Below are 25,200 nucleotides of genomic sequence, written 5' to 3'. Positions count from 1 at the left end.
TTAATTAAGGCATATTGACATTCCTCATAGAGTAAAGTTCCGGTACCAGGATACAAGTGGATTTAAATCAACATCGGAAATGTCTAGAGTACTGGTTATCGGTGCAGGCGGTGTGGGGGTTATCACTGCGCTCTCGTTGTGGTTTAAGCGGGAGAGTGACGTTTCCTTGGTAGTCAGATCTGACTATGATAAGGTATCGAAGCATGGTTACACAATCGAATCGTGTGACTACGGCAAATTAGAAGGTTGGAGGCCCGACCACATTTACAGCAGCGTTGAGGACGCTGCCGCCGCCGCAAACAACAAAGGATACAACTATGTTGTTGTAACTACTAAGAATATCATAGACGGGCCTGCTAATTCTAGAGTCTCCAATATCATCAGTCCCGTGCTTGAGAAGAACAAGAAGCTACATGGGTCAAAATTGACCACGCACATTTTACTGGTACAGAACGGTATCGATATTGAGAATGAGATATGGGCGGAATTTCCCACAGAGGATTATCAGTACACGGTGCTTTCTGGCATCCAGTTAATTGGGTCCACCAAGGTTGGGACTGGCCATATCAGTCAAATCGGCCATGACCACTTATCGTGTGGGGCCTTTGATTCACAGGACGTTACTGCCATCCAGGCTGCCAACGAATTCGTCAGGATGTACAGCAACGAGGGGCATAATTTTGTCGAATTTGACCCTAGGGTTCGTTACTCTCGGTGGAAAAAGCTGCTCTACAATGCTGCCATCAACACATCCACGGCACTTGTAGGGTTAGACGTTCCGCGTTGCCTAGAGTTTGGAGTCAACAAGAAGAGCACGGAAATTGAAGTGTTCCACCCTGCCATGAGGGAGATCATTGCCATTGCAGCAAGCGAGGGCATCATCATCGAAGAGGAGTTTATAACAATGTTTACAGAGATTACCAGGAAAAAGGTGTTCAAGCCATCCATGTGCGTTGACCGTGAAAAGGGCCAGCTGATGGAGCTGGAGGTCATCCTAGGCAACCCCATAAGAATCGCGAAAAGAAATGGCGTCGCCACGCCCACTCTTTCTATTCTATACAACCTGCTCGTGTTAGTGCAGGCCAAACTAAAGGAGCGGAAAGGCCTATTGAAGTTTGATGAAAAAACAGCCAGTCTTGTGGACGAGTAGTTTTAACCATTGTCTACCCCGTTAGCGAGTCTTTAACTAATATACTGTAAAACATAAAATTTATATGTATTCTTATACTATTATTCCTATAGTCAGCATTTATACGACGTACAGAGCGACCGAAAATTTCGACAACACGAAACGAAATCGACAATTTGCCAACTTGAATAAATAACAGATCCGTCTTCGAGACTGCGACAATTGAGCCTCGATTCAGCAACATACAGGGACCATAGACTTGTTTGAAAAGGCATTGCAATTAGTTAGATAACAGAGTTGGCGAAACAGCAGGATTCGAGCACTTCGTACTTTCCCCCCTTTGCTTAAGATATAAAGTTTTTCTTTTTATTTTATCTTCCCTTTACCCCTTTGAATAAAAACAATATCACACCTGTTCTTTACAAATTCGTGGTTCATTAACCTGAAATTGGTGTAATTTTTTCTTCTACTAGTGTCTTTGTTCATTTCATTACCGGAACAAGATGAAGATGTTAACTAAATTCGAATCAAAGTCCACCAGGGCCAAGGGTATTGCCTTTCACCCCTCCAGACCATGGGTTTTGGTGGCTTTGTTCTCTTCTACTATCCAATTATGGGATTATAGGATGGGAACATTACTTCACAGATTTGAAGACCACGAAGGCCCTGTTCGTGGGCTAGATTTCCATCCAACCCAACCTATTTTCGTTTCGGCAGGTGACGACTATACCATCAAAGTCTGGTCCTTAGATACTAACAAATGTCTATATACCTTAACTGGACATTTAGATTATGTCCGTACCGTGTTTTTTCACCGTGAATTGCCTTGGATCATATCCGCTTCTGATGACCAGACTATAAGAATCTGGAACTGGCAAAACCGTAAGGAAATTGCATGTTTGACTGGCCACAATCATTTTGTCATGTGCGCCCAATTTCATCCAACTGATGACCTAATCGTTTCTGCTTCTTTGGATGAAACCATCAGAATTTGGGATATTACCGGTCTAAGAAAAAGACATTCTGCTCCTGGTACTAGTTCATTTGAGGAGCAAATGAGTGCCCAACAAAATCTTTTGGATGGCTCTCTTGGTGACTGCGTTGTTAAGTTCATTTTAGAGGGTCACACAAGGGGTGTCAACTGGGCCTCTTTCCATCCAACTTTACCATTGATTGTCTCCGCCAGTGACGACCGTCAAGTTAAGTTATGGCGAATGAGTGCCACGAAAGCTTGGGAGGTTGATACTTGCAGAGGTCACACTAACAATGTTGATAGTGTCATTTTCCACCCACATCAAAACTTGATTATTTCTGTCGGCGAAGATAAAACCCTAAGAGTTTGGGACCTTGACAAGAGAACTCCAGTAAAGCAATTCAAAAGAGAAAACGATAGATTTTGGTTAATTGCAGCACATCCTCATATCAATCTATTTGGTGCGGCTCATGATTCTGGTATTATGGTTTTCAAGCTCGATCGCGAAAGACCATGCAGCTTTATCCATCAAAACCAATTGTTTTTCGTCAATGCGGAGAAGCAAATCCAAAGTTTCAATTTCCAAAAAAGAGTCGCTTCATTACCTTATGCCTCACTAAAGGGCATTGGTCAACCTTGGGATGCATTCAGAAGTATATCGTACAACCCCTCTCAACATTCCGTTTTGGTTAATGAAGCCAATGGCAAATTTGCTCTCGTTATTTTACCAAAACAACCCGTTGGAGCCGTGGAACCAACAAGCGTCACCCAAGATACAGGTAATTATGCTACTTTTGTTGGTCGTAATAGATTTGTTGTTTACAACAAGAATACTGAATCTGTGGAAGTCCGTTCTCTCGAAAACAAAGTTACAAGAAATATCAAAGTAGAAGAAACGGTGAGAACTATTGTGGCTGCTGGCCCCGGATCTGTTTTGGTCATACACCCTAGAGAAGTTATTCTTTACGATGTACAACAGGGCAAAAAGGTGTCCCAATTGGCTGTTAAAAACGTTAAGTACGTTTCCTGGTCCTTAGATGGTCAATATGTTGCATTAATGAGTAAGCATACCATAACTTTGGCTACCAAAAAGCTAGAATTAATTAATTCTATGCATGAAACCATTAGAATCAAAAGTGCTGCTTGGGATGAAACTGGTGTATTAGTTTATTCAACCTTGAATCATATAAGGTACTCACTATTAAACGGGGATAGAGGTATTATCAAGACTTTGGAAAAAACTTTGTATATCACAAAGGTCCAAGGAAAATTAGTTTACTGCTTGAACCGTGACGGTGAAATTGAAATTTTAACTATTGATCCTACGGAATACCGCTTTAAAAAGGCCCTAGTTAACAAAAACTTCCCAGAAGTTTTACGTCTGATAAAAGACTCTAATTTAGTTGGTCAAAATATCATTTCCTATTTGCAGAAATCAGGTTATCCAGAGATTGCTTTACAATTCGTTCAAGATCCACATATCCGTTTTGATTTAGCTTTGGAATATGGTAATTTGGATGTTGCCTTAGATGAAGCCAAAAAACTGAATGATTCTAGTGCTTGGGAAAGATTAAACCAAGAAGCCTTGGCGCAAGGTAATGCCAGCTTAGCTGAAATGATTTATCAAACCCAGCATTCTTTTGATAAGCTTTCCTTCCTGTATTTGGTTACAGGTGACGTTAACAAACTGTCTAAAATGCAAAATATTGCCCAGACCCGTGAAGACTTTGGAAGTATGTTGTTAAACACTTTTTACAACAATTCTACCAAGGAAAGATGTCGCATTTTCGCCGAGAGTGGTTCTCTACCATTAGCTTATGCCGTAGCAAAGGCTAACGGAGATGAAGCAGCAGCTTCTACTTTTCTAGAGCAAGCTGAAATTGACGAGCAAGACGTCACTTTACCAGATCAGATCGATGCCTCCGATTTCGTTCAAAGGCCAGTGATCTCAAAGCCACTTGAAAAGTGGCCATTGAAAGAGGCTGAACTATCTTATTTTGAAAAGGCCGTTTTAGGTCAAATTGACGATTTGGATATAGATGATGAAACTCCAGCAGTAAACACCACTCAAGAGCAGGAAGAACCACTCGCTGAAGAAAGCTTCAACGATATGGATATTGGTGAAGACGAAGGTGCCTGGGATTTAGGTGATGAAGATTTAGATGTGGGAGAAGAGCTACCTGAGGAAGTTGAGCAAGGCGAAATTTCTTCTCCAGCACAGGAAGCTGAAACAGCCATTTGGATCAAGAATTCTAAACTGCCTGCTGTCTTAGTTGCTGCTGGTGCCTTTGATGCTGCCGCTCAAGCTTTGAGCAAACAAGTGGGTGTTGTCAAACTGGAACCATTAAAAAAGTATTTCACCAACATCTATGAGGGTTGTAGAACATACATGCCTAGTACGCCTTGTGAACTTCCTGCTCAATTAGGTTATATCAGAGCCTATGATGACACGGTAAGTGAAGACCAAATTCTTCCATACGTTCCCGGTCTTGATATCGTCAATGAGAAAATGAAAGAGGGTTACAAGAACTTTAAACTGAACAAACTGGATGTTGCAATCGAATGTTTCAGAGAAGCCATCTACCGTATTACGCTATTAATGGTTGATGATTCTGAAGATGAAAAATTAGCTCACAATATACTGGAAACTGCTAGGGAATATATATTAGGTTTATCCATTGAATTGGAACGCCGCTCATTAAAAGAGGGAAATACTGTACGCATGCTTGAACTAGCTGCATACTTTACGAAAGCAAAACTTTCCCCGATTCATCGTACCAATGCTCTGCAGGTGGCTATGTCGCAACATTTCAAGCACAAAAATTTCTTACAGGCCTCATATTTCGCAGGTGAATTTTTAAAGATTATTTCTTCTGGTCCTCGTGCCGAACAAGCGCATAAAATCAAAAACAAAGCTGATTCAATGGCCAGTGATGCCATTCCAATTGACTTCGATCCTTATGCTAAATTCGATATTTGTGCAGCCACTTACAAACCAATTTATGAAGATACGCCTTCCGTCTCTGACCCATTAACAGGTAGTAAATACGTTATCACAGAAAAGGATAAAATAGATAGGATTGCTATGATTTCTAAAATCGGTGCACCTGCATCCGGATTAAGAATACGCGTGTAAATGCTATTTTATCTATTGGTTTTTTTCGATTGTATTCTACTCGGCCTAAATTTCATGTGACAAAGCCCTTTCAACCCAAACAGTATGATAGTGAAAACTGTGACTATGTAATTAATAGTTATATACACCTTCTAAAATAAAGAATCGCCTATTTTAACAACCTGTGCATAATATGAACCCTACCTGCCGTGTATCTCGGAAACAACTCAAGCTTCAGTTCTATAGTTACGGTTGTTGCATTTGTATATAAAAAAAGGTACAAAATGTCATTAGGTGCTGTCGGGAGCAGAAGAAGAAATGGTTAAAACAACCATATTAATGCAAGAGAAAACAATACTTTACTTATTTTGGAGTCCCACATTTTCTTGACGGAGGAGGAGGCGGAGGCGGAGGCGGAGCTCTAGCTTTTCTTTTAGTCAAAGATTCTGCAGAAACATCTAATTCACGATTACTATAAAGATGGCCTTTACGAGCCAAGACATTTTGATTATCAGGCCCTCCCAATGCAACAATACTAGAATTTCTACTAGTCGTATTACTAGAGGCCGAAGAATCTTCACCTGGAGGCGTCGAAGGTGTTTCTAACCAAGGGATTTGTTGAAGACACTTCCGTGATAAGGTTACAGTAACTTGATGTTCGTGCAACACTGGGCTGTCAACACATATATTATCTAAAGTCGACAAGTAATTTAATAGTTTATTCAAATCATCCTTTCTATAATGTGTTTTGGACAATTGTGTATTCTTCAATAATGGAATCAAAACCCTTAGAAGGGTGTTTCTCAATACCTCTTCATCCTCACTAATATTCTGTAGTTCTCTGATTAATACATCGATAAGGACATGTAGATCGTTTGTATAAAAGAAATTCATCGGAAGGAAGTCGCCTCTTGGTGTCAAGATAAGATAAATGATTTTGCACATCATAATTTGTAATGGAGGGTCAGATACCCTATTGAATTTTAATAATAACAACTCAGTGAAGCATCTTGAGACAGATCCAATGATGAGATACTTATAGACCTTATTTTCAATGTCGTACTCTTTGGAAAACATCATATATTGCTCATTCAACGATAACAATAGTTTGAACTCCGCATTATTGAACATGTCATCCATAGTGTCCGACCTCATCGATTCCATCAAATAGTAAACAAAGAAGTCGTCGACAATTTGAAGATTAGCAATAACACATTTACAGTATTTCATAATTTGAAATAATAAATCCATCAAAACAGTGGAAATTTGCTTCATTTCATCTATAATAGCCAAGTCAATATCAGTTAAACTTCGGTTCAAACTGTCTAAGGATGTATCTGTGATAGAACTGTCAGAATTATATTGTTGCTTAGAGACAATTGCCTTTTCTTTTCCGTATTTGCTCAAATAGGCAAATTGAGTGTACAAAGTATTATAGAATACAGTAAATCCTTGGAATTTGAGCATAATTTCTAAAGAATATACATTTTTTTTGGCCTCACAGAGAAGAATATAAACAATGATAAACTTCATATTCATTTCCAGCAGGTCTATGTTAAGTAATGATTGCAACTTACTCAAGCAAAACTCTTTTTTAAATTCAAATAAGGGTGATTCTAACAGTATTAGGGACATCCGGTAGAGGTCACGATCAGTATTAATAAACACCTTATAGGAATCAGTAGCAAACTTCAGATAGGCAACCAGACTTGAGTTAACATGGGGTTCATCCAGGTTTTCCTTTGGTATATTAGCAATGGACTCCGTTTTTTCCCAAAACTCAATGATTTCATCCTGAGTATGGTTTTCAATGTTTGGAGATAATGGATCTAATATCATGAGTCAAAATGAAGAAAAGGTGTTCGAAAGAAGTAGAGGCTAAAGTGACATAAGTTAATCAAAAAAAAATACAAAATTAAATTCTTGTCTATCAAATGACGAAATGTTACACTGTTTCAAAGTTGTGCTTATAGGTATAGCAACAAGTATTACAGAGGTCCTATTAATATTAAACGAAACAGTGACTTCTTGTCGCTACTATTAATGATTTTTAAATACCCCACCAGTTCACTGTTTTGACTTTTCACATTTTTCTTGGGTGCCTCGTTTCCCCTGAAAAATTGAAAAACTGAATTATACCCATTGTCACCTTATGTTTTGTGTAAGCAAGTAAAAAGAATTATAACAATACGTGGCCATTTTCCATTTGAATTATATATATGCATAGACAGTTTTATCTCACGTACGTAAATACACATTTCAATTTGTAAGAGGTGTGAAATCAACACCAAATCTGAGGTAGTCCGATACTTACTCGAAAATTTTCTTATTTGGCCTGCAAACCGTGCATGATTTCCTCTTTCGTAATCAAATGGCCTATGGTTTCTATATGTTCTAACAATTCATCGACATTATGTGACCATTCGTTCAATAGTTGGCTTGAGTTTTTTGGTTTTTCGAAATTGACGATCTTGGCTGGGCGATTAACTTTAGCGTATATGATGCCTTGGTTGACCAAATCACTGATATATGTTTCTGTCTGGGTCTCTGTTAGGTCCAGCAGCTCATTCAATCTTAATAGAGTGATTCTAGAATAGTATTCGGAAATAACTCTCAAATTGTGCTCGATGACTCTTTTTTGTAGATCTTCCCAGTGGTGCTTATTGGCTTCTCCACCAAATGCCAAATCATCTTTATTTAAAACAGGCTCATAAGTTTTCTGAACTATTGGCCATCTCATTAATTCATTTGTAGTAAACAATTTAACTAAAGATTCTTGGCTTTCTAATTTTTTCAGGTTGTTGTCATTTTGAATTTTGTGAATTAAATCATTTTGTAAATTGCCATAAGGCGAGAGGACCAAGAAATATACAATGTGGGATAAAACAGGTTTCCATTTAGCCTCATCTGATTTAATAGCGTCCGTTTGATAAATTTCTTGCAAATATTGTGCTACTTCTAGGTACTCCTTCTTGTGCAAACTAATCTTTACCAAAAGATTATAATATTCTAGTTTCAATGACTCATATTTAGGACTTTTAAAAGTTTTTTTTAAAATTTTTCTTGAAAGCACCGTGGCCTGGGAATAATCACCTTTTAATATACTTAATTCCATTTGCTCTAATATAAACTGGATCTTTTCCGACATTTCCATAGAGCCATAAGTTTCAACCTGTAATTCACACAAGATGTCCGCGGCTTCATCAATCTTACCCTCCTGCCTCTTGATATCCACTAAATCTTTGGTGACTCTAGCTCTTTCTACTTCCACAAATATCTTATTCTCCGTAACCACCCTGATCGTTTCAATGATACTAATTCTGGTGTCTAAATCTAAAGATTTCGAGCTTTTCAAATATTCCATAACCTTCTGTATCATGTACTGAATCGATAATTTTAATTGACCATGCTTTTTTGAGAGTAGAGTCAATTGCTCATTTAGATCGTCCCACTTATTTCTTGATGCTAACAGGTCCACAATCTTAGCTAGAACTTCTTTCGAGGAGGCCAGATCTGAGGCTTGTCTCGTTTTCTTCTCCAACAATAACAATTGGTCTAAAGCAGAGTTATAATCATTTCGAGCAAGCGAATCGATCTTAGGAAACTCTTCCTTCAAAATCTGGCTATAATCCTTGTCAGCCTTAATTGGTGCATCTCTTGACATCTTTTTATATTTTTATTCTTATAACAAGAGTGACAGTCAATCCAGGAATATGTCTTCTATCCACTTTAGCTTTAAAGATTATCTCTGATGCAGTGTCCTGTTATGGCTTTTCCTCAGGTTCCCCTTTGCATTTTGCCACCGAAAAGTTAAGAAAATCGCAAACAAGACGGGTAACATTAGAGCGATGAGCCGTATAGAACGAGTGAAAAATTTTAGAATTTATTAGCAATGGTAATGATGATTTTGAGATGAGCATTTAGCATGAAAGATCTGAATGTTGTGCTAATTACTGGTGGGACTGGTGTAGTTGAGAAATAAATAAAAGGGCAGATCAAATACATGGCTGGTTCACAACTTAAGAATTTGAAAGCTGCCTTGAAAGCCCGCGGGCTCACAGGCCAAACAAACGTCAGAAGTAAGAATAAAAAGAATTCGAAAAGACAAGCAAAGGAGTACGATCGTGAAGAAAAGAAAAAGGCCATTGCTGAAATCAGAGAAGAGTTTAATCCCTTCGAAATAAAGGCTGCCAGGAATAAGAGAAGAGATGTCCTGCCTTCTAAAACTGCTGATCGTGTTGCAGTGGGGAAGCCTGGTATTTCTAAACAGATCGGTGAAGAACAAAGAAAGCGTGCATTTGAGGCAAGAAAAATGATGAAGAATAAACGTGGTGGTGTGGTTGATAAGAGATTTGGTGAGAGAGACAAGTTGCTCACTGAAGAAGAAAAAATGTTAGAACGTTTCACCAGAGAAAGACAAAGCCAGTCAAAGAGAAACGCAAATTTATTCAATCTTGAGGACGATGAAGACGACGGTGACATGTTTGGAGACGGCCTTACACATTTGGGCCAATCTTTGTCCTTAGAAGATGAGCTTGCTAATGATGAAGAAGATTTCTTAGCTTCCAAACGATTAAATGAAGATGATGCTGAGCAGCACCAACCTCAAAGGAAAAAGACCAAAGCTGAAGTTATGAAAGAGGTCATTACCAAGTCAAAGTTTTATAAACAGGAAAGACAAAAGGCTCAAGGTATATTGGAAGATCAAATAGATGATCTGGATGATAATTTCGAAGACGTTATGTCTGAATTGATGATTACACAACCCAAAAAGAACCCAATAGAACCTAAGACCGACCTAGATAAAGAGTATGATATCAAAGTGAAAGAACTGCAATTAGATAAGAGAGCCGCTCCTTCTGATAGAACAAAAACTGAAGAGGAGAAGAATGCTGAAGCTGAAGAAAAAAAACGGGAGTTGGAACAACAGCGCCTTGATCGTATGAACGGTATGATTGAACTAGAAGAAGGTGAAGAAAGGGGTGTAGAAGATTTGGATGATGGATTCTGGGAGAACGAAGAGGATTATGAAGATGACAATGATGGTATTGCTGATTCTGATGATGATGTCAAATTTGAATATCAAGACAAGGACGAAGGGTTTTCTCAAATCTTAAAGAAAAAGAACATTTCCATATCTTGCCCTGAAACACATGATGCGCTATTGAATCAAATAAACAAATTAGACTTGGCTGATCATCCTAAGGTTGTGAAAAATATCATCAAAGCCTATCAACCAAAATTAGCCGAAGGTAATAAGGGAAAATTAGGCAAATTCACTGCTGTTTTGTTAAGGCACATTATCTTCCTAAGTAACCAAAACTATTCTAAAAACGTTCAAAGTTTCAAAGATACACAAAATGCATTGATCTCAATTCTAAAATCCCTTTCAGAAAAATATAATAAAGAGCTTTCCGAAGAGTGTAGAGAATATATCAATGAAATGCAAGAACGCTATAAAAAAAACTACTTTGATGCTCTTTCAAATGGTGATCTGGTTTTTTTTTCCATTATTGGTATTCTTTTCTCTACCTCAGACCAGTATCATTTAGTGATAACTCCGGCATTGATTTTGATGAATCAGTTCTTGGAACAAATTAAGTTTAATACATTAAAGAGAATGGCTTTTGGTGCGGTTTTGGTAAAAATTGTCTCCCAGTATCAACGCATTTCCAAAAGGTATATACCCGAGGTGGTTTACTTCTTTCAAAAAACATTACTCACTTTCATAGCTGAAAAAGAAAATCAAGAAAAACCGCTAGATTTTGATAATATTAGATTGGATTCTTACGATTTTGGGCTTCCATTGGATGTTGATTTTTCCAAAAAGAGATCAACTATTATTCCATTGCATACCTTATCAACAATGGATACCGAGCCCCAGACGGTAGATCAACGAGTTTCCCTCTTATTGAATGTTATGGAATCCTTGGATGTAACTATCTCTACAGTGTGGAGGGACTTACCTGCTTTCAAAGAAATTATTTTACCAATTCAGCAATTATTGAGTACATATACTTCAAAATACTCTGATTTTGAAAAGCCGAGAAGTATTTTAAACAAAATTGAAAGACTAACGAAGTTTACAGAACATATCCCATTGGCTTTACAAAATCACAAACCTGTATCCATACCTACACATGCTCCTAAATATGAAGAAAACTTCAATCCTGATAAGAAATCGTACGATCCTGATAGAACAAGAAGCGAGATTAATAAGATGAAGGCCCAACTAAAGAAGGAACGTAAATTCACTATGAAAGAGATCCGTAAAGACGCCAAATTTGAAGCTAGACAAAGAATTGAAGAAAAGAACAAGGAGAGCAGTAACTACCATGCAAAGATGGCTCATATTGTTAATACTATTAATACCGAAGAAGGTGCCGAAAAAAACAAGTATGAAAGAGAAAGGAAATTACGTGGCGGGAAGAAATAACCCATAATAATAATTCATTGAGCTTTTTTCCTTCTTACTAGGGCTCTTACGCATTACTGTATTATTTATGAAAAACTACCTATTTCTGAAACAGGGAACACATTCTCTTGTAGCACATGATTAGTAGAAACTGAATTATATATGCATTTAGGTAAATACAAAAAAGAAAGGGAACAGTTATATATAGTTATATCAGATGGCGTGCACAACTCAATCTGCCTTATCTTCCAACGTCAGACTTTTTGTAATACTCTTTAACAAATCCCAAGACACCACCATTATTAAGTGTGCCATTACCGTTATAACGCGAGTTTAACATTCTGTTGTGGTTTATCCCATCATAATTAGGAAGTGCGCCCGAATCCAAGAAAGATTCTGTAAGTTCATATTCGTGATCATTATTACCGTTATGGTCACCATTATTAGTCTCACTGTCGATATTATCACCGTTATTATTATCATCCCAACTTTTGACGGGTTTCCTTGTAGAATATATAACAGGTGAAATGTTGTGGCTAGGGCCGAGGGCATGCTTACCTATTCTAAATAGCTCTGGCTTTTGGCCTGGTTGAAATTGCTTTCTCCAAGAGTACTTATTATTGAGAAATGAATCGCCTTCATTATTTTGGTAACCTCTTTTTGCAGGCAATTGGTACTTCCCTGTCAAGTTTTCACTGTTGGAATAGTCATCCATGAAATACACATATGATTGTAACATTTTGTTATTTGCCAAATCCTTATCCCCATGGTCTTCGGCGGTAAACTTCCTCCTTTGTTTACTGTCAAGTGTATGACTTCCGTTCACAGTCGTTTTCCTCGTCAAACCATCTTCTTCAATGCTGCGGGTATCTTTGCCTTCTATGTTTTTCATGTTAAACATAGCGTACTTGCAAACGTAACCCAATCCATCCACATATTCAGAATTTTCTCTAAAGAAATCAACAATCCTACCAGCCGAAGAAGGCAGTGAAAACCAAAGTACAAACGGCGTTATCATTAAACTAGTGAGCTCCCGCAAAAGTATTACTATTCGCAAGTTGTACAATTTACAGAACTCTAGTTTGATCTCCTCTTTGTGATATCTTCCTTCCCATTCTTTTGGTAGGTAGTGTGTATATTCATACAGCTCCTTAAGCGTCTCTTCGGGGTCAAAAACATGGTACTCTTGAGTTATTGTATTTCTACTAACGGACCATATAGCACCCAGAATAGTAATGTAGAAAATGACAGATCTGTCTGAGGTGATTTCGAAGTTCAAAAAGTTTTCTGGATCGAATACAGTGAGAAAGGCCAAAATAGCCACGAATGATCCACTAATAAAGGAAACAAATTTCAAAAACAAATTAGTTTTTTCCTTTGGGAATTGATCAACATATTTGTTAGCCAAGGTCGTACTCAAGCTTATTCTCTTCTTAAAAATGTGGTAAAGCTCATTGTACTCACGGAATTTCCATTCTGCAATTGGCGTGTATTGGCGAGCGCCAATAGACCCAGGGGACGTCTTATACTCATTAAAATATCTAAAAAAATAAAGCAAAACAAAGTAAGTAACCAAGAATGGTGCCAATATAATATTAAGAAATCCTGCTAGCATAAACCTTTTTTGTAACTCTTCTCGCGTGAATTCCCTTTGAGAAGGCTTTAAAATACTTTGTTTAATAAATCCGGATTCATTGAACACAAAACCTATGACGCATAAATTAATATTCCATTCTAATGTTTTAGTCAAAACGTTGGTTCTAAATAATGGCATAGGAAGAGACAAATTCAGAATATCGCTGTTGTAAAGTGCTATGAGATAGTTTTCTCTTCTCATGATCCTATTGGCAACATCATGCGCATCGATTCTATTCTTGGCTTTAACTTCGACAACATTTGCCGTCATTGCATTTTGATCCTTTAAATACATTAGCTGCTGTATTACGTTTTGCCAGGGCAAAGTTTGAAGTTCGTCATCTGATATATTTAAAAGGTACTTGTAAAAGTTCTGCAATTCCGATAATTTTTGAACATCAAAGTAAAGCTGGACAATTTTGAGAATTACAAAAAAATAGAACATCCATAGGAAAAACTTTGTAAATCCAGTTATATTATTAGAATAACACTTTTCGATAATAATATCCGAAACCTGATGACTAGTCGGTAATCTGGAGTAATCAACACAATGACCCATGTATGTAGAAACAAAGACAACAAAAAGCAAAGTGCCAATGTTTAATATTTTTTCCAGTATGATGCAATAGAACCCATTTCCTAGATAATAATTGTAAACATCCTGCAGAAATATGTCGAGGTTTTCTACATTTGCCCACTTCCAAAGAGCCCGCTCTTTTACACTCAAGGTATTGATTCTGTCTTCCGGGGTATTATTTAAAACAGATATATTGCTTAGTAAATTCGGTTTTCTTAGCGGGAACAAGTTCGTGAACCTATTTGTATGGTTCGACGACGGACCAGTAAACCGAGATTGTGAGGCACCACCAAAATATTTGGTGCTATGATTTCTATTCCCGTTAGTGTTACGAGGATCACTATTTGAATTCTTATCCTTATCGTAGTGAGTGGCCTTTGACGAGGTAAATAGCTTTTCGGTATTTCGTTGAGGATGGTTATTCTGTAAAATATGCCTGAAAAACAAAGGGCGTTTACCATCTTCTATAGTATTGCTCTTCTTAGAACCAAATTCTTGCATGTTCCCCTTTTGAAAAAGGGGCGTATCATCTTCAAATCCATCATTATTTATGAACTCATTATCTTCTTCGTCTGACGAAAGCTGTCCGACCTTGGGCACAGAATCATCGGTAGAGCCCTCAACCAGCCTTTCTAAACCGCTCTTTTCCGTTCCAAGTACGTTTTCATCGCCCTTTACAGAATTTGACCGGTGATATCCATCTAACCCATCACCAGTTTGTGGATCATACGCTTGGACCTGCTCCTCATCTTCTTCATCGTCTTCTTCTGTGCTAGTGCCCTGGTCAGACTCAGGAACACGTAAATCATTCTCATCCCTATCTTCGTGACTCTCGTTAGAAGAATGCAATAAAGAAGAGCCTCTCTCTATGTCTGGTAAAGGGAAGTTGCTCATCTCCTGGCTGTTAAGAGAAGGATTAACTTCATCCGATTGTAAACCAAATATTCGCGACAAGAAAGTGTTCTTCCCATGAGAGTTGGGTAGCTGGTATTCATCTTTCTCCATAACCCAATATTTCCGTCGTTTTGAAACCTCAAACTGTTCTTAAATACCTTCTTATCAAAGTAGATCCTCATTCTTTCACGGTGGTTATGGCGCTTCTTTTTTGTTCAAGGTGTGGCTCCCCTAAAGGTCCGGAACTGGGTAACAATAGCCGGAATTACATTACAAGTCGTAAAGAGAACCAGAAGATGCAAAGGAAGACAGACGTTAATGGCACCTTTTGGTGTAGCTGTTTAGGCATTTAATTAATGTAAGCCGTTCTAAAAGTATATATGAACCTGTATATTCATTTATATACTCGACGAATGCGAGTGCGATTAGGTTTTAGGCGTGACTACTATTTTACCGTCTACACGGCCTAGAAGCTCAGCTGATGATGCATCATCAGCGATACTCAATGCTATGACATCTTGTAAGAATGTAGTTTCGGCACCTTTGCCGATATCCATCACCACATTTCCAATTTTTACAGAAAGTTTTCCAGATTTGTGAACCCTGACAGACCCAACCTTGCCAGCCAGCTCTCCAGTAGACAAGACATCCTTCGTATCCTTCTTTTTGCTACTCTTTTTCTTCTTGGTAGAGTCGCTAACTTGTGTTTCTACTTCTCCTTCCTCTTCTTTCACAGCAGGTCTTTCAAAAGCTGGTAGCCTGGTAGGTAGTTGGAATACCATGAATCTTTCCGGCTTGTTATTCACTTTCTTTAGCTTTCGTAGTATATGCTGATGATCTGCATTTAATAGTTCCAGCTCAGCAGCAATTTCTCTCCCGTCAACTGATTGAAACTCCTCCGCAAGTCCGAGATTTTCAAGTTTCTCATTGACTTGCCTTTCTCTATCTTCTAAATAAGATTGTAATTCGCTTCCGGTGGGCTCTGTCTTTACACCTGGAGTGGGCTCACGAGTTGTCTTTTCAGAAAGAGCTTCTTGTATTTCTCTTTTGACAATTTCAACATCTTCGTGTCTTACGCGGACAGGCCTGACAGGGAATAATTGCTCAATCCGTTGGGATCTCCATTCTTCGTCATCCATATCCACATCACTGCTCTTTTCACTTTCGCCATCATCTTCGTCCTCTATGAGATTGTGTGCCTCAAATTCTCTTCCCATATTGAACTTCTTCTTGGATTTAGACGCTACGCCCTCATTATCGTCATCTTCTGCTTCATTCTCTGAGCTCTCAGCACCATTGTCAATAGTTTCCAGGCCTTTCTGCACAAGAGATGACCCGCTTCCTTCTGATTTGATGAAGCCCCTTCTCAAGTCGCCCTTCTCGCTCACAAAGTTCCCAGCGGCCAAGGGACCGCTAGAAATAACATGCGTGTTATTTAAATATTTGGCCATCCGCCTTTGCTGGCCGCCAGCGCCGGTTACTCTTTTATTCTTATTATTACTGAAATGTTTTCTGTCATTGCCTCTCTTAGAATCCTCCTCTAGCTTCACTTTGGATGCAGCTGCTTCTCTTTCTTCCTTAGATTTTCTTGCAACTGCCTTTGGCTTAAACTTTAATGAGGGCTTGGCAGATCCTCCATTGGAGGAGGAATCTTTTAGTGATGGCAAGCGCCCATTTCCTTTATTACTGCTCATATTTAATGGATACTATCCCGCTTTATAAAAGAGAAAATCACGCTTCGACTTTGGTTTAGCCTAGCAAACAACGGTTTTTCTCAATATTCTTTTAGCCGTCTTCTTTTTCAATTGCTCTCTCATAAACTACTATTTATTGGTCTTTATCTTCTACTGATCAAAAAAATTGGATTGCAAGGCGGATGAAAAATTTTCAAACTGCGCTTCTGCAATGAAAAAAAAAATTCGATAATGAAGCTCATCTCATCTCACCTCATCTCATTAATGCTTTCATACAATTCGTTTTAAAGGTAGAGAAGATATATTCAAGGTACACCATATAGACTAACATGGTAAGAAAAAGTTCAGACAGAGCCAAAATCCCCAGCGTTGGAGATGAGGTTAATCCATATGGGTTAAACGAAGTTGATGATTTTGCTTCTAAAAGGGAAAAAGTTTTACTTGAACAGTCCACATTTGGCGACAGCGCTAAGGATTTTGATCACTCTTTGCTAGAAGACGAAGATGAGGAAGAAGTCTTGGCTATGGATGAGGATGATGAGTCTATGGATGAAAGAGAGGATGAAGAAGAAGAAGAAGAAGAAGAAGAACTAGATGGTGCTGCAGCCTATAAGAAAATATTTGGCAGAAACTTAGAAACAGATCAGCTTCCCGAAGAAGATGAAGAAAATGGTATGTTAGACAACGAAAATGCCTGGGGGTCCACAAAGGGAGAATACTACGGGGCTGATGATTTAGATGATGAAGAAGCTGCTAAAGAAATAGAAAAGGAAGCTTTACGACAACAAAAGAAGCACTTGGAAGAACTTAATATGAATGATTACTTAGATGAGGAAGAAGAACAAGAGTGGGTCAAAAATGCCAAAGAATTTGACATGGGTGAGTTTAAAAACTCCACTAAGCAGGCAGACACTAATATTTCCATAAGGGATATTCTGAATATGGATGACGAAGCAAGAGATAACTATTTAAAGACAATGTTTCCCGAATTTGCTCCACTTTCAAAAGAATTCACAAAATTAGCTCCCAAGTTTGACGAATTAAAGAAATCTGAGAACAATGAGTTCAATAAGTTAAAATTAATTGCACTTGGAAGTTACCTAGGTACGATATCATGTTACTATAGCATCTTATTGCACGAACTCCATAATAATGAAGATTTCACGTCCATGAAGGGCCATCCAGTCATGGAAAAGATTCTAACGACAAAGGAAATTTGGAGGCAAGCCAGTGAACTTCCATCTAGTTTTGACATGAATGAAGGAGATGGTTCCGAAAGTGAAGAAACCTCAAACCTTGAAGCCTTCAGCGAAAAGAAGCTGAATGAGTTAGAGAACAGTGAAGCTTCTGACGTAGAAGAAAATGAAGAAGAACAAAAGGAAGAAAATAATGAAGAAGAAGGAGAAAGTGATGAAAAAGATGATGTGAGTATCGACGATTTTGAAGAATACGTAGCACAATCGCGTGTGCATTCCAAACCAAAATCTTTGTCCACATCTGAAGCTGATGACTTTATTGAATCTGGAATTGCCGATGTTGACGCACAGGATAAAAAAGCTCGTAGAAGAACTTTGCGTTTCTATACTTCGAAAATTGATCAACAAGAAAATAAAAAAACAGACAGATTCAAAGGTGATGACGATATTCCATATAAGGAACGTTTATTTGAAAGGCAGCAACGTCTGTTGGATGAAGCTCGTAAACGTGGTATGCATGACAAAAATGGCGCTGACCTAGACGATAAGGAATACGGTTCGGAAGATGAAGCAGTTTCCAGGAGCATTAACGCTCAAGGTGAAAATGATTATTATCAACAGGTTCAGAGAGGTAAGCAAGACAAGAAGATTTCTCGTAAAGAGGCTCATAAGAATGCTGTTATCGCTGCAAGAGAAGGCAAATTGGCTGAATTGGCTGAAAATGTCGTAGGTGATGGTAAGCGTGCTATCAATTATCAAATTCTAAAGAACAAGGGTCTAACGCCTAGAAGAAACAAAGATAACAGAAACTCTCGTGTTAAAAAGAGGAAGAAGTACCAAAAGGCGCAAAAGAAACTCAAATCTGTTCGTGCAGTTTATTCTGGTGGCCAATCAGGCGTCTATGAAGGTGAGAAGACAGGTATCAAGAAGGGTTTGACGAGATCTGTCAAATTCAAGAATTAAAAGAAAAACTTACATATGTAGTATTGACCATAATTTGGGGAGTCAAAATTTTGTACGTATACAATATATCTCAGTAAGAAAGAGTGCAACCGCTTGACATCGATTAACTCAAATATCTTACAAGTTAGCGCTTATTATTTTCTGATATATTAGCGAAGACAGTTTTTCAATTTGAGCCTGAGGTTTTCGGAGGTCGTTGAGGTTTCGAGATCCAAATCCCAAGATAAAAATTTCTTCACTATTTCCTGGTTCTTTTGAAACTCTCCCATCTCCTTTTCGGTGAGTTTTCCACACTGCTGAACCACGTCATCACCTCTATTAATCATGTTAGATAGCTCTTCAGCCCTTTCTACAATATTTCTGTTCAAACCACATAATTTCGCACAATATATACCAAATGACTGCTTTGAAATTCCCTTCTTAACTTTAAACAGGAATGTGATTCCCTCACTTTCGCGATCTTCTTTAATTTGTGCTGTGCCTGAAATATTGTAGTTTTGGCTAATAAGTATATCAGTACAGTAGTGTTTGATACCTTGTATATGTTCTGTGAGTACATTTTCATTAAAAAGTTCATGAAAATGTGTACATGCGATTATACGTGGACATCTTTCATTCTTGGACATGTTAATCATTATGGAACCAAATAGTGAAGGACCATCTAAAATATCAGTACCTTTACCGTATTCGTCAATTAAAATAAGGCTTTTTTCGGTGGCCAAACTCAATGATTTTGCCATCTGTTGGGAATCTAGCAAAAAGGAACTTTGAGTTTTATAAATGGTCTCTTGAGTTCTGATTCTCGTCAATATTTTATCTACTATTCCAATTTTTGCTCTTTCTGCTGGAACGAAACAACCGATTTGTGCCAAATACACAATTAAACCGTTCTGAGTAAGGTATACAGACTTTCCAGATGCATTAGCGCCAGTTACTACAATGATTCTTTCCTTATTTTGTTTGCGCCAACTTAATTCAGAAAATAACCCACCATCGACCATGGTGCTGTTGGGAATATAATCATCAAGGAACGTTTCATACAACGCATGTCTTCCATTAGTAATCTCTAAAATGCACTCATTTTTTACCAATTGAGGCTCTGTATAATTCCTTTCCGCGGATACTTGAGCAAACGATAATAATATTTCTAGTTCACTGAGTAGTATATTGTAAGCAGTGAATTGAGTCTTCCTTCTCAAGATTTGTTCCTGTAAGGAGAACAAGATTTCAATTTCAAAATCTGAAATTGCTCCATAAATATCGCCATATGTTTCATCCAATTCAAGAACCCTGTCATTCTTGAAGTAAATATTTTCTGGGCTCCTAAAGATCTCTTCCCATTCAAGGTCTGGAATATTGACTAAGAAAGATTCCATCAAGGCGTTAACAGTGACCAAGTATCCTAATTGGGGAATGTAAACGGCATTGACCAATTTTTCTAAACTCTTTGTTATCTTGCAATCTGTTTGAGGCAGAGTATTGAGTAAAAATGTTTGAGCCTCTCTTGCAACATCCAGTAAGATTCCTTCCAAATGGTTGTATATATTTCTGCATTCATCCAATCTGTTGTCAATTCCCGTGTTTAGCGTGAGAGATTTAGTATCTCTTGATGCGTCAAAATCTATTACCGTTTCTACTTTTCTCAAGCATTCTTTTAATGCTGATAAATCAACCTTATATTTGATATCATGTAGAATGGTTCCGTCAACAGAACCCAATTTCAACGCCGATACCAATTGAAATATAGCTATGCCCTTTTCTAAAAAACTCGCAACCTTGGTCCAGGTCCCTAATGTGGATTTACCACTTCTTAACTGATTTATAAATCCGAAAGCATCAGGGCATCCCTTAATTGATTGGGCGAGTTCATTAAAAATAATGGCATTTTGTTTATCCAACAGGGTTCTTATGATACAATATCTTTTTTCTATCTGTTCCCTATTGGTTAAGGGGTTAAAAAGCCAGGACTTCAAAATTCTCCTGGCGTAATCCGATGAAACTTGATTGAATAGTTCAAATATACTAAGGAAACCATTTCTCATCATGTTATCATGGCCTATATGTGCTGTAGGAAAAATATTCAAAGCCGATATAGTATTTTCATCCAGTACCATTCGATCCCTTATGTCGATATAAGTTATGTCATGTATCACATCTTCAAACGTATTTTGAACTTGTCGTCCTGTTATCATATTGTTTGTAGCAGTACTGTCATTGTACTCATCTCGTTGCACGTGCTGCTCGTGATTCGCAAGGATGCATCCTATCGTACCTAAGGTGACTGTGGTGGTAAATCTGCTATTTGACAATATGTCGTTTAATATAGTCAAATTATCATGACCCCTTAACTGCAATGACTGCAACAAATTCCATTTTTTGAAACATTTTATTGGTTGCAGTTCTAGCCTACATTTTATCTCATCGCATTTCGTCTTTACGTAGTCAAAAATCCAATCCTCCAACCTCACTGGCACTAGACATATAGTTGGGGTCACTTCCATTATTAAAAGTCCAATCAACAAACTGATGTCGTTTGCAGACGAATCTGCGTCGTCGATAAGATCATGAGAGGAAATTGTTGTCTTATTGACGACGTAGTCCTGGTTAAACACTTGTAAAGTCTTGGTATGATAATCTAAAATGGAACATCCAAGTTTACCTGCAGAGAGGTCAATACACACTACAATTTCCTCGTCAAAATCGAAGGAAAACATATCCGAACCATCTTCTTCACTATCACTGTCACTTTCGTTGGCTTCTCTGTCATTATTGGCAATGACAGCACCTTTATCCTGCAACCCCTCTTCATGGTCAGTATCCCTCATTGTTCCCGATGCGCTTAAAATCCATTCGTGAGACATATTCCGTTTAGTGGCAGCATATAAATAAGTAGCTTACTTTGCACGAATTGTTTTGTTAACCCTGATTATTAACTTCGAAATTTTATAATTAACCGCCGAGCTAATTTCGCGTCATATCCATACAAAGTGTAGGGGCTTTAGAATAAGTACGGAGATTAATATGTTTTTAAAGTTAAAAAGTTACATATGTTTTACTGATGATTAAAGTGTTGTGTGCAAAAGCCGGTAATGAATCTTTTCTCCTTTGTTGATGCCATGTCTTGAGCTGAGAATTTTTAGTTAGATCGTTCTACTCTGTGTTCAGCTAATGCTATCCACTTCGCTACAATCTGTGAAGAATGCAAATAACGACGTGAAGAATATTTTCTCCATATGGCGTTATGACGTTTGGAGGCATATCTGCAATTCTCTAGAATTATAGTGGCCAACGGAAGAACCTGGTCTTGTGTATAATGGGAATAGTAAACATGCGCCAAGGACCACTGATTTTGTCCCAGTACCACCTTACTTAGGAAGTATGCAGCAGCAGCTAACCAACTAGGTTGAGCAGAAACCAGTCGATGGTCCATTACTGTAGATTCCAACAGATACTTGGCCAGTGTTCTCGTATCATGCTCATAATCATCAGCTTTACTGATTCTTCGCAAAAATGACATCGGACCGGGCCAACCCAATTCGAATTCTAAGCCGTTCAATATAGTTCTTTCTGCCTCCAGTAAGTCGTTTCTTGAGTAACAGTTTTCTGACATGTATACAAAATCCTTGATTGTGGGACAGTTGATTTCCTCATATTTGGCAGCAATGAAAAGGGAAGCTGCACCCACAAGCTGGAACCTGTTTACAGGAACAACCTCTTTGCAGAGATATCTGTCTATTATATTGATGCAGAGATACAGCGTTTCAGGTAAAAGTTGAAATTTTTCATGTACTTGAACGATCCAATCAATCAGTGTGCCACGGAACGACCACCTTAATTCTGGTTGTTTATCCATGTAGTACGGATCAGGTTTATATAGTTCTTCTAGTTTCCTCATATAGTCGAATATCCCATCAGATAATTCAGCGACCATGACCACATCGTACACGTCATCATCATTAGGATCTAATGTGGTTCTATAGTAAGTTCTAAATGCATGCTCCCAGACCAGTATATCGCTAGCATAATGTTGCAGCAGCAGAGGTTCCTGGTCTTCTCCTTCATCCTCTTCGCTTTCTTCCCCGTCTTCATGAACGAGTTCCTCTTGTTCTCTCTCCGTCAATAAATCGTTATGATCAGCTTCTTTTCTTTGCGCAGCGCTATCCGTGGCAGCCCTTTCTTCTTCTTCAAGTATCACGACTGAATCCGATCTTTCTTTGATTGGTGCGGCCTTTGGCTTACTTATGCTATTGTTGCTAGAGTTCGTTGCAACTATATTGGTGACGTCGCTAAGTGCGACCCTCGGGTGCGTAGCTGAAATGTGACTGAGAGACCCTGTCCTATGTTTCATACTAGTTATAGGCGCCATGTTTTCATCCTCGGGGCTCCTAACATGCATGGAGCTCAAAGACTGCGAGTTATGATGCATTTATGGTAAGCAATGATAAAAAGGGCAAAATATCTGTATATTCAAAGCGAGGGACAGAAATAACAAGTAGCTCTTTCTGCGCAATTTTCTTTTCTTTTCCTCTAAGCAAACAGCAAAATATTCTGGTCGTTTTCTTTCGACCAGATCAAAAATGCTTTTATGTGTCCATGTTCTTGCATTTCGATATTTTTGTTTTCTTTTGTTTTGTTTTGTTTCTTCGCTTGTCGCCTCGTTCTGCTGAAAAGCGGGAGGGAAAAAAAGGCCTGCGGGTAACGGAGAGTTTTTATTCATTCTCCTGCTTTATGGCTCGAGAGTCATCAGTAAAGAGGAAAATCTTGCCGCTAGAATTCCCACCTGCAATCCAGTTCTGCAGTGGGTGCCAACTGATTACAGCAGGGACAGTGGCTGTGGGTAAGTGGGCCAGTTGCTGGCCTTCGCTATTGTATATGTCGATGGCGCGCTTCATGTTGGCGATGGCAAAAACATTCTTGTTTGGCTTGAACCTGGCCTTGAGGATGCTAGTCCATCTTCCTGTTTGGCAATTATGCTGAATCGTTAGTTTGGGCTCCAACTCTGCGGAGAGGTGGTTCCTACTTTTGACGTCGAATAGGCGAATAGTGTCGTCATAACCGTTGCACACTAAGGTGCCATCTGTTGGCGAGTAGGAAACCGCCGAGACGCTTAACCTCGAGTCATAGGTGGACACAATTTCATGACTGGGGTAGTCTTCATATTGTGACCACTCTGGCTTTTCAAGAAGGTTTCTTGTGTCCCAGATCTTGAGTGTTCTATCAAGGGATCCGGTGGCGATCTCATAGGGTCTCAAGGGATTTATTGCCATAGACCCAATCTTTTTGTCTGCGAGTCTTCGCAATTTGTACTCTGATTTTTTTACTCTCGTGTCAAAAGTGGTGAATTCACCACCCAATGTGGTGAGGAATAAAACATGTGGGTTTTCGTAGCTAAACTGGCAGTCGCTGATACCCAGTGAATCATCATATTCATTTTTTAAAGTGAGCACCTCTTCACTCTGTAAGTTATTCAAGTGAACTGATCTGATGCTCCCGTCGTAAGAGGTCAGCAATATCTTCGATGTGTTCACTGGGAAACAATCAATACGACCGACATTTTTGGTAAACAGTTTCACTCTGGTGATATCAGGTTCTACCATCCGGTCCTCTTCGCTGTCGCCCAGTGGTTCATCTCTAACGTTCCAAAATCCCACAGTGCCGCTCGTGTCACCTGCAATTATCAGCTTCTTTTCTACGGCAGGGTGGAAGTAAGTGGCAGAGATTCTTTCGTATGTGAGCTTAATTTCGTTGGGTTGAAAAACGTCATATAAATCCAAGTCGAATTCGTCCATACCCACAACATCACCCTGTCTCTTTCTTATTTCTTCAAAAAAATCGCCAGAAGAAAAGTTACCGTTATTGAATCTCTTGAATTTTTCTAAAAGGGCATCTTCGTCTTCATCCTTTATCAGATCACTTAATTTCACATCTCCTATTACTGGCTTTTCCTTTATTGTGTCTATAAAATTTTTGTCCTGGCCATCTGAAGAGCCCATTTTAAGCAACTGATTATCGTTCAAATTAGGTATTCCCTTCGTATCGTCTGCAGACTCCCCCCTTAGCCTTCTTGATCTTCGTGTAGGTAGAGTAGGGCTCGCAGATTTTGTCGCTCTACTATTAGTTGTTTTTTGTTTCTTCTTGGCAGGAGCTCTGGATTTTTCCGACACCCCAGCCTCGTGTTTGATTTGAGATGCTACTCCAGACAGGTGCAGTTTCTTCAATAAATCATTATTCCTTTTGATGTTCTCTAAACGTTTTTTTTGAAATTCTGTTAACTCCGGCATTCTTGACTGAGGGGCCGCTTCCTTTTTAATACAGTGTTAAGTCAGATCGGTTATATTTTGTGTACTATGGATAGCAAAAGCAAGAGTAAATTGTGTTTATGTTTTCTTTAGCAATTATCCCAATATACTTTTACCTCTTTTGGCGTCATTATAATGCATCATGTCAGAATTGGGAATTAGCAATAAAACGCGTAATCGTGGGTCCTCGGGTGAAAAATTAACGATGGGCCTTTGAAAAAAAGGTACGAGCATATAAAACAAGTATATCCATTGTGTGCCCACCAAATAGAAGGCAACACCCCTTAAAGAGAAAGAGCAAGTGGTGAAA

General features: G+C 38.5%; 11 protein-coding genes across 11 annotated transcripts; 4 read left to right on the top strand and 7 right to left on the bottom strand.

The window, feature by feature from the left end:
- Positions 1-79: 79 nt before the first annotated feature.
- Positions 80-1,150, top strand: SPAR_D00940 (uncharacterized protein; the record flags this gene model as incomplete). The annotated part of the gene is made up of 1 exon (XM_033909236.1): positions 80-1,150. The coding sequence occupies one exon, from the start codon at positions 80-82 to the stop codon at positions 1,148-1,150; it is 1,071 nt and encodes a 356-aa protein (XP_033765127.1).
- A 482-nt stretch (positions 1,151-1,632) lies between these two features.
- COP1 (coatomer subunit alpha) lies at positions 1,633-5,238 on the top strand (the record flags this gene model as incomplete). The annotated part of the gene is made up of 1 exon (XM_033909235.1): positions 1,633-5,238. The coding sequence occupies one exon, from the start codon at positions 1,633-1,635 to the stop codon at positions 5,236-5,238; it is 3,606 nt and encodes a 1,201-aa protein (XP_033765126.1).
- Positions 5,239-5,580: 342 nt separating this feature from the next.
- On the bottom strand, positions 5,581-7,056 carry LDB17 (Ldb17p; the record flags this gene model as incomplete). Its single annotated transcript, XM_033909234.1, has 1 exon — positions 5,581-7,056. The coding sequence occupies one exon, from the start codon at positions 7,054-7,056 to the stop codon at positions 5,581-5,583; it is 1,476 nt and encodes a 491-aa protein (XP_033765125.1).
- Positions 7,057-7,543: 487 nt separating this feature from the next.
- On the bottom strand, positions 7,544-8,881 carry RPN5 (proteasome regulatory particle lid subunit RPN5; the record flags this gene model as incomplete). The annotated part of the gene is made up of 1 exon (XM_033909233.1): positions 7,544-8,881. The coding sequence occupies one exon, from the start codon at positions 8,879-8,881 to the stop codon at positions 7,544-7,546; it is 1,338 nt and encodes a 445-aa protein (XP_033765124.1).
- Positions 8,882-9,220: 339 nt separating this feature from the next.
- On the top strand, positions 9,221-11,653 carry NOP14 (snoRNA-binding rRNA-processing protein NOP14; the record flags this gene model as incomplete). Its single annotated transcript, XM_033909232.1, has 1 exon — positions 9,221-11,653. The coding sequence occupies one exon, from the start codon at positions 9,221-9,223 to the stop codon at positions 11,651-11,653; it is 2,433 nt and encodes an 810-aa protein (XP_033765123.1).
- Positions 11,654-11,873: 220 nt separating this feature from the next.
- Positions 11,874-14,849, bottom strand: ATG9 (autophagy protein ATG9; the record flags this gene model as incomplete). The annotated part of the gene is made up of 1 exon (XM_033909231.1): positions 11,874-14,849. One exon carries the CDS (start codon positions 14,847-14,849, stop codon positions 11,874-11,876), a length of 2,976 nt encoding a protein of 991 aa, XP_033765122.1.
- A 314-nt stretch (positions 14,850-15,163) lies between these two features.
- RPC53 (DNA-directed RNA polymerase III subunit C53) lies at positions 15,164-16,432 on the bottom strand (the record flags this gene model as incomplete). Its single annotated transcript, XM_033909230.1, has 1 exon — positions 15,164-16,432. The coding sequence occupies one exon, from the start codon at positions 16,430-16,432 to the stop codon at positions 15,164-15,166; it is 1,269 nt and encodes a 422-aa protein (XP_033765121.1).
- Positions 16,433-16,761: 329 nt separating this feature from the next.
- SAS10 (rRNA-processing protein SAS10) lies at positions 16,762-18,591 on the top strand (the record flags this gene model as incomplete). The annotated part of the gene is made up of 1 exon (XM_033909229.1): positions 16,762-18,591. The coding sequence occupies one exon, from the start codon at positions 16,762-16,764 to the stop codon at positions 18,589-18,591; it is 1,830 nt and encodes a 609-aa protein (XP_033765120.1).
- A 149-nt stretch (positions 18,592-18,740) lies between these two features.
- Positions 18,741-21,452, bottom strand: MSH5 (MutS family protein MSH5; the record flags this gene model as incomplete). Its single annotated transcript, XM_033909228.1, has 1 exon — positions 18,741-21,452. One exon carries the CDS (start codon positions 21,450-21,452, stop codon positions 18,741-18,743), a length of 2,712 nt encoding a protein of 903 aa, XP_033765119.1.
- A 275-nt stretch (positions 21,453-21,727) lies between these two features.
- Positions 21,728-23,017, bottom strand: CLB3 (B-type cyclin CLB3; the record flags this gene model as incomplete). The annotated part of the gene is made up of 1 exon (XM_033909227.1): positions 21,728-23,017. One exon carries the CDS (start codon positions 23,015-23,017, stop codon positions 21,728-21,730), a length of 1,290 nt encoding a protein of 429 aa, XP_033765118.1.
- Positions 23,018-23,300: 283 nt separating this feature from the next.
- Positions 23,301-24,872, bottom strand: CMR1 (Cmr1p; the record flags this gene model as incomplete). Its single annotated transcript, XM_033909226.1, has 1 exon — positions 23,301-24,872. One exon carries the CDS (start codon positions 24,870-24,872, stop codon positions 23,301-23,303), a length of 1,572 nt encoding a protein of 523 aa, XP_033765117.1.
- Between the last annotated feature and the right edge of the window lie 328 nt (positions 24,873-25,200).

The sequence above is a fragment of the Saccharomyces paradoxus genome, chromosome IV (assembly GCF_002079055.1).
Source record: "Saccharomyces paradoxus chromosome IV, complete sequence".
Taxonomy (NCBI): Eukaryota; Fungi; Ascomycota; class Saccharomycetes; order Saccharomycetales; family Saccharomycetaceae; genus Saccharomyces; species Saccharomyces paradoxus.
Note: the sequence above shows the minus strand (reverse complement) of the source record. Positions and strands in the feature narration are given on the sequence as shown.